We start from the raw sequence: 12,008 nt of genomic DNA on the forward strand, positions 1-12,008 counted from the left end.
TGCATTTACTTTAAAACTCATGTCTAGGTGTTTAGATAATAAAATGTTTTGAATCACCTAGTACTTAGGCACGCTCCTGCCTCTCAAAAAGTCTCTTTTTTGTGTGTATGTATTTTTGTCTTTATTGGAGTATAGGACGTGGGTTGGGTCAAAAAGTCTGAATGAGGCTAGGCCCAGTGGCTCACACATATTCCTAGCACTTTAGGAGGCTGAGGTGGGAGGATCGCTTGAGGCCAGGAGTTTCAGATCAGTCTGGTGAACATAGCGAGATCCCATCAGCACTAAAAAAGAAAAAAAAAGAAGATGGGCCTAATCTTGCATCAGTTTCTTTTTTTTTTCGAGACCAAGTTTCACTCTTGTTGCCCAGGCTGGAGTGCAATGGCATGATCTTGGCTCACCACAACCTCCACCTCCCGGGTTCAAGCGATTCTCTTGCCTCAGCCTCCTGAGTAGCTGAGATTACAGGCCTGTGCCACCGTGTCTGGCTAATTTTTTTGTATTTTTAGTAAAGATGGAGTTTCTCCATGCTGGTCAGGCTGGTCTCAAACTCCCGACCTCAGGTGATCCTCCCGCCTCGGCCTCCCAAAGTGCTGGGATTACAGGCGTGAGCCACCATGCCCGGCGCATCAGTTTCTTTTACTTCCTGGTTTACTGCGAAGAATGGTGTGGTTTGAGAATGGTGTGGTTTGAGAATATAAAATATTGTATGAAATAATATATTTTAAAGACTGGGGTTTGCTATCTTCTTTTCTGCAACAAATACTTTGGAATGCCACTTCGACATTGTGAAATGATGTGAAATGAAGTTCATTTATAATATAACTAACCTAACTCATGATTTCTAAAAATAGAGAATATCCTAACTAAAATAAAGAAAAAATCCAACCAGGACAACATGGAGAAGTCCTGTCTACACTAAAAGTACAAAAAATTAGCTGGGGCTGGGCATGATGGCTCATGCCTGTAATCCCAGCACTTTGGGAGGCCGAGGCGGACAGATCACCTGAGGTCGGGAGTTCGAGACCAGCCGTCATGGTGAAGCCCGTCTCTCTTGTATTTTCTAAAAATACAAAAATTAGCTGGGCGTGGTGGCACGCGCCTGTAGTCCCAGCTATTTGAGAGGCTGAGGCTACTTGAGAGGAGAATCGCTTGATCCCGGGAGGAGGAGGTTGTAGTGAGCCGAGTGTGCATCACTGCACTCCAGCGTGGATGTGGTGACACACACCTGTAGTCCCAGCTACTCAGGAGGCTGAAGTGGGAAGATTGCTTGAGCCCAAAGGGTCGATGCTGCAGTGAGCCATAATCAAGCCACTGTACTCCAGCCTGGGTAACAGAACAAGATCCTGTCTCAAATAAAAATTTAAAATTTTACAAAAATGTTTACTGAATATAAAATATTTTGATATGTAAACTTTTGGGCACAGCTATACTAGAAAACATAATGAAGTGGTCAGTTCCCCACATCCATTTGTAGAATCGTCCAAAGGCAGCAGACACTGTGTTACCCTGGTAGCTCAAACTGCAAGTTATGTTGATGTCTTCAGAACAGTGAAGAAACAACTCTTGAAGTCCTGAACAAATTAAAATAGGAGCTCCCCTCAGTAGCTGCATTCCTAGAAGATGCAGTATGTACTAAAACCACACAAAAACTTGGCTTATATGTAAAATGTGTTCTAGACTCTATATTAAACAGATTTTTCACATCCACACTCCAGGAGTGTATTAATGTCCATGGGCTGCATTCCTAGAAGATGCAGTATGTACTAAAACCACACAAAAACTTGGCTTATGTAAAATGTATTCTAGACTCTATATTAAACAGATTTTTCACATCCGGGAGTGTACTAATGTCCATGGGGATATTAGCAAGTCACATGGGATATGGAACAGCTCCTCGTGTCTGTAGCATTCTGATTCTGAGACACATCGTCCCTGCCCCAGCCTGGAAATGCCAGTGGTATCCCGTCATTACGACAACTAGAAATGCTTCTACAATCTGTTTTGTTTTGAGACAGGGGCTTGGTATGTCAACCCAGGCTGGAGTATAGTGGCACAGTCTTGGCTCATTGCACCCTCAACCTCCTGGGCTCAAATGATCCACCCACCTCAGCCTCCCAAGTAGCTGAGACTATAGGCATGCACCACCAGGCCCAGCTAATTTTTGTATTTTTTTTGTATTTTTGTAGAGATCGGGCCTCGCCACGTTGCCCAGGCTGGTCTTGAACTCCTGGTCTCAAGCAATCCAGCAGCCTTGGCTTCCCAAAGTGTGGGGATTACAGGCGTGAGCCACAATGCCAGGCCTCCCAATTTTCTCAAACGTCACCACCACTCCACTGGGAACCATTGTTCTAGGGCTTATTAATACAGTTACCTTTAGGATGGTCTGAGAGGCCCCATAAGATGTGCACTCAGGGCACCCTAGACCGTGAGGATGAGCGGTTTGTGAGAAACAACATCTACGAAGTCATGGTCTTGGCCGTGGACGATGGTGAGAGCATCCTCCCAGCCTTCCCACAAGGGCCACTTTTGGTTCTCAGGTCACGTGACACAGCACAGCATGTTCCCTCCACAGCTGGGAACATGTGTCGGGGAGGGCTATTTGCAAACCAGTCCAGACGGTCAAAGGGGTCTTTCAGAGGAGTCTTTTAAAGACTGGTCCTAGGCCGGGCGCGGTGGCTCATGCCTGTAATCCCAGCACTTTGGGAGGCCGAGGTGGGCGGATCACGAGGTCAGGAGATCGAGACCGTCCTGGCTAACACAGTGAAACCCCGTCTCTACTAAAAATACAAAAAACTAGCCGGGCGAGGTGGCGGGCGCCTGTAGTCCCAGCTACTCGGGAGGCTGAGGCAGGAGAATGACGTAAACCCGGGAGGCGGAGCTTGCAGTGAGCTGAGATCCGGCCACTGCACTCCAGCCTGGGTGATAGAGCGAGACTCCGTCTCAAAAAAAAAAAAAGATGTGCACTCAGGAAACACAGGAGTGTTCATGGGACAGAGAAGGGGCAGCATGGTTGCTAGTGGGGGCTAAAGCCCCTCAGTATTGGCTCTTTCCTTCTGACATCTCAACTGTACTGTACTCCTCTCAAAATGGTGGTTCAGGTCCTTCTTCCTCTTCTCTCCTAGGGTTTGGATTTTGAGGCCAAAAACCAGCACACCCTATACGTTGAAGTGACCAATGAGGCCCCTTTTGTGCTGAAGCTCCCAACCTCAACAGCCACCATAGTGGTCCACGTGGAGGATGTGAATGAGGCACCCGTGTTTGTCCCGCCCTCCAAAGTCGTTGAGGTCCAGGAGGGCATCCCCACTGGGGAGGCTGTGTGTATCTACACTGCAAAAGACCCTGACAAGGAGAATCAAAAGATCAGGTACTCAGGAGCGGGGCTCGGTGAGCAGCATGCACTGGTACAGTTGGCGGGTGGGTGATTATGGCCAGCGTTTGTTCTGATTACCGTAGAGACTGTTAAATAGGAATATTCCTCCTGCATAGGTCCTCTTCTTCCTACCCTCTTTGAGGCTGAAGACTGAATAGGGGTTTGGGGGCAGGTATTTCTCACTCTGTCATGTATCCCTCTTGGGACTCCTGCACCTGCTGCTTTAGGACCCCGTTTATGGGCGAGGTGCATTTTCCATATGATCCTGCTTAGGTGCCCAGAGGCCATCAGCCAGTTGGTATGACGAGGCCCTGAATGACGCGCCTTGGGGCAACTGCCTTCCCTCATGGGGAAGGATAAGGGGGTGAGCGGCAGGGGCTGGGGCGAGCGCGCCTGCGCCCAGGCAGTCTTTTCACGTGTCGCCGGGGTCAGACCACAGGTCTCTCCTTGTGGCGCTACACAGTTCTACAGAATTCTAAATATTCTGGATGTTACTCGTCTCAACTTTTTCTCTCCAGCTACCGCATCCTGAGAGACCCAGCAGGGTGGCTAGCCATGGACCCAGACAGCGGGCAGGTCACTGTTGCGGGCACCCTAGACCGTGAGGATGAGCGGTTTGTGAGAAACAACATCTACGAAGTCATGGTCTTGGCCGTGGACGATGGTGAGAGCATCCTCCCAGCCTTCCCACAAGGGCCACTTTTGGTTCTCAGGTCACATGACACAGCACAGCATGTTCCCTCCACAGCTGGGAACATGTGTCTGGGAGGGCTATTTGCAAACCGGTCCAGACGGTCAAAGGGGTCTTTCAGAGGAGTCTTTTAAAGACTGGTCCTAGGCTAGGCGCAGTGGCTCATGCCTGTAATCCCAGCACTTTGGGAGGCCAAGGCGGGTGGATCACCTGAGGTCAGGAGTTCGAGACCAGCCTGGCCAACACGGTGAAACCCCATCTCTACTAAAGATACAAAAAATTAGCTGGGCATGGTGGCGCATGCCTGTAGTCCCAGCTACTCGGGGGGCTGAGGCAGGAGAATCGCTTGAACCTGGGAGGCGGAGGCTGCAGTGAGCCAAGATTGTGCCACTACACTCTAGCCTGGGCGACAGAGCAAGACTATCTCAAAAAGCAACAACAACAACAAAAGAGTGATCCTAGGGACTGGCCGTGGTTCCAATTTCCCTAAAACCCAAGAGTTGGGAGGGAGCCAGGTGTGGTGACTCAGGCCTGTAATCCCAGCACTTTAAGAGGCCTAGGTAGGAGGATCACTTGAGCCCAGGAGTTCAAGGCTGACCTGAGAAACATACAGAGACCATGTCTCTACAAAAAAATGAAACATTAAAAAATAAGAGTTAGGGTCGGGTGTGGTGATTCAAGTCTGTAATCCCAGCACTGTGGGAGGCCGAGGCGGGCGAATCACCTGAGGTCAAGAGTTCTAGACCAGCCTGGCCAACATGGCGAAACCCTGTCTCTACTAAAAACATAAAAAGTTACCTGAGTGTGCCGCCTCCCAGTTCCCCGCCTTACGACCTGCACAGGGCCCTTGGGGCGAATCACAGCATGCCTTCGGGCAACCGCTCTCCCTCACGGGGAGGGACAAGGGTGAACAGCGGGGGCTGGGGCAAGCGCGCCTGTGCCCAGGCGGTCTTTTCACTTGTCGACAGGGTTGCAGCACTATACGAGCAGAGTACGAGTCTGAGGCAGAGGGCATCATGGCAGGACAAGCATTTAGACAGTTTCTTCCACTCTTTGACCAAGTATTGGCTGAAAGAAGTGCTGCAAACTGTAACCAAAGGAGGCATTATGCTTCCAGAAAAATCTCAAGGAAAAGTATTGCAGCAACAGTAGTCGCTGTTGGATCGGGTTCTAAAGGAAAGGGTGGAGAGATTCGACCAGTTAGCATGAAAGTTGGAGATAAAGTTCTTCTCCCAGAATATGGAGGCACCAAAGTAGTTCTAGATGACAAGGATTATTTCCTATTTAGAGATGGTGACATTCTTGGAAAGTACATAGACTGAAATAATTCACTATTGAAATGGCATCAACGTGAAGCTGCCCATTCCACTGAAGTTCTGAAATCTTTCATCGTGTAAATAATTTCCATATTTCTCTTTTATAATAAATTAATGATAACTAATGACAAAAAAAAAAAATTAGCTGGGCATGGTGGCACACACCTGTAGTCCCAGTTACTCAGGAGGCTGAGGCATGAGAATCACCTGAACCCAGGAGGCAGAGGTTGCAGTGAGCCGAAATTGTGCCACTGCACTCCATCCTGGGCAACAGAGCAAGACTCTCAAAATAAATAAGTAAATAAAACATCAGCATTAGGAGAGTCCCTTCAGCCTTAGTTTTTGGTTCACTGGGTCCTGAATTGGCCTGTCAGTTTTCCCTTGTGATTGATTACTAGGGGCTGACTGGAAAGTGCCATGACAGATCAGTGATGCCACACCATGACAGATGGGGGGTTATGGCATAGTTGTCACCTCTTGTTGACATGTGTTGAACCAGGACCTGCAGGCAGGTGTGAGGCTGCAGCGGGGCTGTGAAGGGAGGCTTCCCTGAAGCTGATGGACCAAACACTGGAGTAACCCTGAGGTAGCCAGTAGGATTCGCTTTGTGGTTATAATGGCTGTCTGGATGAAGTGGCTGCAACTGTGCTGTGATAGTTAGTAATGTCTGCTGTTTACCGAAATGAGAATGATGGCCTGATTGGCATGTATGTGCCGTGTATTGGAAGCAAGGGCATGGAAGGTCTTAAGAGGCGAGAGCTGGGCGGTAAACAGGAACCCCCTTGAGGCTGACTCGGTGGGTCACAGGGAGCTCATCATATGTGTCTTTATAAACAGGAAGCCCTCCCACCACTGGCACGGGAACCCTCCTGCTAACACTGATTGATGTCAACGACCATGGCCCAGTCCCTGAGCCCCGTGAGATCACCATCTGCAACCAAAGCCCTGAGTCCCAGGTGCTGAACATCACGGACAAGGACCTGTCCCCCCACACCTCCCCTTTCCAGGCCCAGCTCACAGACGACTCAGACATCTACTGGACGGCAGAGGTCAACGAGAAAGGTACCTGAGTGAGTGGTGGTAGCGGGTGGGTGCCAGTTCCACTAGTGGGCATCTGCCCCACACCAGGATTCTGCACACGTTCTCATCCTAGCAGCTTTTGGGCCATGGGGGCAACGGTCTCCTCTAGAACCTCAATCAGATGCCATTTATTAACCTGGTGGAGGCCTTTGGAATTCCACAGGACCCCTAAAAGACCATTTTAGCCCAGCTGCCTTCCTGTGTAGACGGAAAAACTGAGGCCTCGAGAGGGAGGGTGTGACTTGGCCCGTGTCACATAGCAAGAGTCAGGACCCAGCACAGTGATCGTAGCCACCACTCACTGAGCATGCTCTGTGCCAGGTCCACGTCACATGCTCTATGTAGCTTAGATTCCTTCATCCTCACAGCAGCCTGTGAGCAGGTTTCTCTCTCTCTCTCTCTCTCTCTCTCTCACACACACAAACACACACACACACACACACACACACTTTACAGATGAGGAAATCAAGGCTTACAGAAGCTGAAGTATCTTGCCAGAAGCATTATGACTTTTTTGTTTGTTTGTTTTTTGTTTTGAGACAGAGTTTCGCTCTGTTGCCCAGGCTGGAGGGCGTGGCGTGATCTCGGCTCACTGCAAGCTCTGCCTCCTGCATTCAAGCGATTCTCTGCCTCAGACTCCCGAGTAGCTGGGACTGCAGGCGCCCGCCACCATGCCGGCTAATTTTTGTGTTTTTTTAGTAGAGATGGGGTTTCACCATCTTGACCAGGCTGGCCTTGAGCTCCTGACCTCGTGATCTACCCGCCTCAGCCTCCCAAAGTGCTGGGATTACAAGGGGTGCGGTGGCGTGAGCCACCGCACCCGGTTGTATTATGGCTTTAAAAATTAATGTCACGACCACATGTGGTGGCTCACACCTCTAATCACAGCACTTTGGGAGGCTGAGGCGGGCAAGTCACGAGGTCAGGAGTTCAAGACCAGCCTGGCCAATATGGTGAAACCCTGTCTCTACTGAAAAATTAGCCAGTCATGGTGGCGTGTGCCCATAGTCCCAGCTACTCGGGAGTCTGAGGCAGAAGGATCGCTTGAACCTGGGAGGTGGAGGTTTCAGTGAGCCGAGATTGTGTCACTGCACTCCACCCTGGGGGACAGAGTGAGACTGTATCTCAAATAAAATAAAAATGTCACTAGGGTTTTTTGTTGTTGTTGTTGTTGTTTTTTGTTTGAGACAGTCTCACTCTGTCTCCCAGACTGGAGTGCAGTGGCACAATCTCAGCTTACTGCCTCCTGGGTTCAAGCAATTATCCCTGCCTGAGTAGCTGACATTACAGGTGCCTGTCACCATGCCCGTCTAATTTTTGTATTTTTTAGTAGAGGCATGGTTTTGCCATGTTGGCCAGGCTGGTCTTGAACTCCTGACTTGAGGTGATCCTCCCACCTTGGCCTCCCAAAGTGCCAAGATGACAAGCATAAGCCACCACACCTGGCCTATCAAGATTTTAATCTAGGCAGTCTCACTCACCATGGTGTGTGGGGGGGGAAAGCATAAGCATTATGTCCAAAACCCAATGTTATTAATACCTGGAACAGTATTGATAACCTGGTTCTTGGCTTTAATTTCATTTTTCTGTTTGCCCTTGTCCTCTTGTCAGGGAAATTAATCCAGACTCTACTCCATGTGACCTCAGGCTAGTTACCTAACTCCCTAAGCCTCAATTTCTGCATTTGTAAAATGAGGATAACAGCAGTTCCCACCTCTTAAAGCGATGGTGAGGATCAGGGTAGGACCTGGCACTTAGTAAGTGCCCATTTAGCTGGGCACTGTGGCTCACGCCTGTAATCCCAGCACTTTGGGAGACTGAGGTGGGCGGATCATGAGCTTGAGGATCAAGACCATCCTGGCCAACATGGTGAAACCCTGTCTCTACTAAAAATACAAAAAATAATTAGCTAGGTGTGTGGTGGCGTGTGCCTGTAATCCCAGGTACTCAGGAGGCTGAGGCAGGAGAATCACTTGAACCTGGGAGGCAGAGGTTGCAGTGAGCTGAGATCGTGCCACTGCACTCCAGTCTGGGTGACAGAGAGAGACTCTGTCTCCAAAAAAAAAAAAAGTGCCTATTTAGTCACCACTGCCATCATCATCAACAACTGAGAAATCCGCCTTACAGGGTGGCAGAGATGTTTTAGTGACAGATACCCTGTGTTGGCCGCTCCACATGGTCGACTAGTTGTTCAGCCCGGAGAGCTGTCCCTGCCTCCTGGCACTAAATGGGGACAGAGTGGATTCTGCCTTCTGGCCCTTTGACTAAGGAGGAGCCCAGCGAGAGTGCAGAGCATTTTAACAGAAAAAACTTGAAATCTGTGCTGAGATAGGCTGACAACCTGGGATGGGGAGGGAGGGGCGGGTAGAAACTTGGGGGTTTTTGATTGCCCCAATGATTGGGGGCACTACTGGCATTTAGTGGTACAAACCTGCAATGCTGTGGTGGCAGATCCTGCACGATGAAAAAACTTCCACACAGGCTAACAGCTCCCTTCTTGAGAAAGTTGAGTCTAAAGCAAAGGCCTTTCTTTAAAGAGGCCACTGCACACATAGCCCCTTCTCCACTGTGGGATTGCCACGCATGTCCCCTAAGTGGTGCCCAGTGTGCAGTGGCCTCTTCTGCTCTGTGGTTAGCCTGCCACCCCCTGGGCCTTGGAAGGCCAGTTAGCCCAATACCTGCTGCAGCCTCATTTCTGGCATTCCTGCGCTTGTGTGATCACCGATGCTGTGATAACACAGGTTAGCATCAGCTCCGATTTGCTTAACATTAGCACTTACATAACCAAGTCATGTGCATTTAGTTTTATTAATAATTGAATGTGGCCCGGCATCGTGGCTCATGTCTGTAATCCCAGCACTTTGGGAGACTGAGGTGGGCAGATCACCTGAGGTCAGGAGCTCGAGACCAGCCTGGCACAAAATCCACCTCTGCTAAAAATACAAAAACTAGCTGGGTATAGTGGCGCAAACCTGTAGTGCCAGCTACTCCAGAGGCCGAGGCAGGAGAATCGCTTGAGCCCATGAGGCAGAGGTTGCAGTGAGCTAATATCGCGCCACTGTGCTCCAACCTGAGTGATACAGCAAGACTCTGTCTAAAAAAAAAAAAATTGAGGCTGGGTGCAGTGGCTCACGCCTGTAATCCCAGCACTTTGGGAGGCCGAGGCGGGCAGATTACGAGGTCAGGAGATCGAGACCATCCTGGCTAACACAGTAAAACCCCGTCTCTACTAAAGATACAAAAAATTAGCCGGGCGTAGTGGCAAGTGCCTATAGTCCCAGCTACTTGGGAGGCTGAGGCAGGAGAATGGCATGAACCCAGGAGGCGGAGGTTGCAGTGAGCTGAGATTGCGCCACTGCACTCCAGCCTGGGGGACAGAGCAAGACTCCGTCTCAAAAAAAAAAAAAAAAAATTGAAGGCCAGGCACCATGGCTCACGCCTGTGATCCCAGCACTTTGGGAGGCCGAGGCAGGTGAATCACAAAGCCAGGAGTTTGAGACCAGCTTGACCAAGATGGTGAAAGCCTCTCTCTACTAAAAATACAAAAAGTAATCAGGCACAGTGGCAGGTGCCTATAATCCCAGCTACTCAGGAGGCTGAGGCAGGAGAATCACTTGAACACAGGAGGCGGAGGTTGCAGTGAGCCAAGATCACGCCACTGCACTCTAGTCTGGGCGACAGAGCAAGACTTAGTCTCAAAAAAATTGAATGCTTAGTTGGAAATATGGGTGTTTCATATAAGATTGGGTTAGCTATCAGCTGCTCTGCCTATGCCATTCTTTATTCCTTTACATTCTTTTTTTTTTTTTTTTTTTTTTGAGACAAGAGTCCTGCTCTGTCCTTTGGTTGGAGTGCAGTGGCATGATCTTGGCTCACTGCAGCCTCCACCTCCTGGGTTCAAGCGATTCTTCTGCCTCAGCCTCCCAAGTAGCTGGGACTACAAGCGCGTGCCATCATACCTGGCTAATTTTTGGTTTTTTTTGTTTTTGTTTTTATTTTTATTTTTTTGAGACAGAGTCTTGCTCTGTCGCCCAGGCTGGAGTGCAGTGGCACAGTCTCAGCTCACTGCAAGCTCCGCCTCCCGGGTTCACGCCATTCTCCTGCCTCAGCCTCCCAAGTAGCTGGGACTACAGGCGCCTACCACCACGCCCGGCTAATTTTTTTTTGTATTTTTAGGGGAGACAAGGTTTCACCGTGTTAGCCAGGATGGTCTCGATCTCCTGATCTTGTGATCCACCCGTCTCAGCCTCCCAAAGTGCTGGGATTACAGGTGTGAGCCACCGTGCCTGGCCAAATTTTTATATTTTTAGTAGAGACAGGTTTTCACCATGTTGGCCAGGAGGGTCTCGATCTCTTGACCTCGTGATCTATCCTCCTCGGCCTCTCAAAGTGCTGGGATTACAGGCATAAGCCACTGTGCCCGGCCCTCATTTACTTTCTTAATAAAGTTGCTTTTACTTTAAAAAAGAAATTGGGTTAGCTGTCTTTTAGAAAGAGTATTCTTTTTGAAGGAAAAAAACAGTGTAGCAGCCAATGATGCAAAGAAGTTATTGGTCCTGCATGACATGGCTTTTAAAACTTCATGTTATAAAAATACTGTGATTATCGATTTTTTAAAAGTAAAATGACAAACGAATATTTTTATCCCAATAATCCTTTTCATTATGGTGAGTTTTGCTTTAGCCAAAGATCAGCTTTTACTGCTATTTTCCAAAGTGTGCTTGTGGAGTATTTCTCCCCTTTGCCCACATGTGGAAGCCGTATTCTCAAACTTTCATCATGGTGTACTCAGATCCCTGCACTGATGCTATCCCACAGCTAATCAATGATCTGTTCACTCCAGATGACACAGTGGTCTTGTCCCTGAAGAAGTTCCTGAAGCAGGACACATATGACGTGCACCTTTCTCTGTCTGACCATGGCAACAAGGAGCAGCTGACAGTGATCAGGGCCACCGTGTGTGACTGCCACGGCCATGTCGAGAAATGCCCTGATCCCTGGAAGGGGGGTTTCATCCTCCCTGTGCTGGGGGCTGTCCTGGCTCTGCTGCGTGAGTACCAGGCCCCCACCCCCTCCCTGAGGATGGGGGAGTTGAAAGACAGGATTCTATGTTGAACTTCAGCTCCTGGAACTAAGAGGCCACCAACATCGCCTGCCCACCCCTTAAACATTTTTTTTAAGACAGGGTCTCGGCCGAGCGCGGTGGCTCACGCCTGTAATCCCAGCCACTTTGGGAGGCCGAGGCTGGCAGATCACAAGGTCAGGAGATCGAGACCATCCTGGCTAACACAGTGAAACCCCATCTGTACTAAAAAAAAAAAAAAAAAAAAAAAAAATTAGCCGGGCGTGGTGGTGGGCACCTGTAGTCTCAGCTACTCGGGAGGCTGAGGCAGGAGAATGGCGTGAACCTGGGAGGCGGAGCTTGCAGGGAGCTGAGATCGTGCCACTGCACTCCAGCCAGGGCGACAGAGCAAGACTCTGTCTCAAAAAAAAAAAAAAAAAAAGGACAGGGTCTCAGTCTGTCGCCCAGGCTGGAGTGCAGTGGCATGAT

General features: G+C 49.5%; 1 protein-coding gene and 1 pseudogene across 1 annotated transcript in view; both read left to right on the forward strand.

The window, feature by feature from the left end:
• CDH3 (cadherin 3) overlaps positions 1 to 12,008 on the forward strand; it is a 56,810-nt gene that overhangs the window by 37,840 nt on the left and 6,962 nt on the right. The window contains exons 10-13 of the mRNA XM_007993839.3: positions 3,123 to 3,364; positions 3,889 to 4,034; positions 6,215 to 6,439; positions 11,301 to 11,507. Coding sequence (XP_007992030.3) covers positions 3,123 to 3,364; positions 3,889 to 4,034; positions 6,215 to 6,439; positions 11,301 to 11,507 — 820 coding nt within the window. The remainder of the gene's footprint in view (positions 1 to 3,122; positions 3,365 to 3,888; positions 4,035 to 6,214; positions 6,440 to 11,300; positions 11,508 to 12,008) is intronic.
• Positions 5,078 to 5,684, forward strand: LOC103233231 (10 kDa heat shock protein, mitochondrial pseudogene; annotated as a pseudogene).

The sequence above is a fragment of the Chlorocebus sabaeus genome, chromosome 5 (genome assembly GCF_047675955.1).
Source record: "Chlorocebus sabaeus isolate Y175 chromosome 5, mChlSab1.0.hap1, whole genome shotgun sequence".
In the NCBI taxonomy this organism is placed as follows: Eukaryota; Metazoa; Chordata; class Mammalia; order Primates; family Cercopithecidae; genus Chlorocebus; species Chlorocebus sabaeus.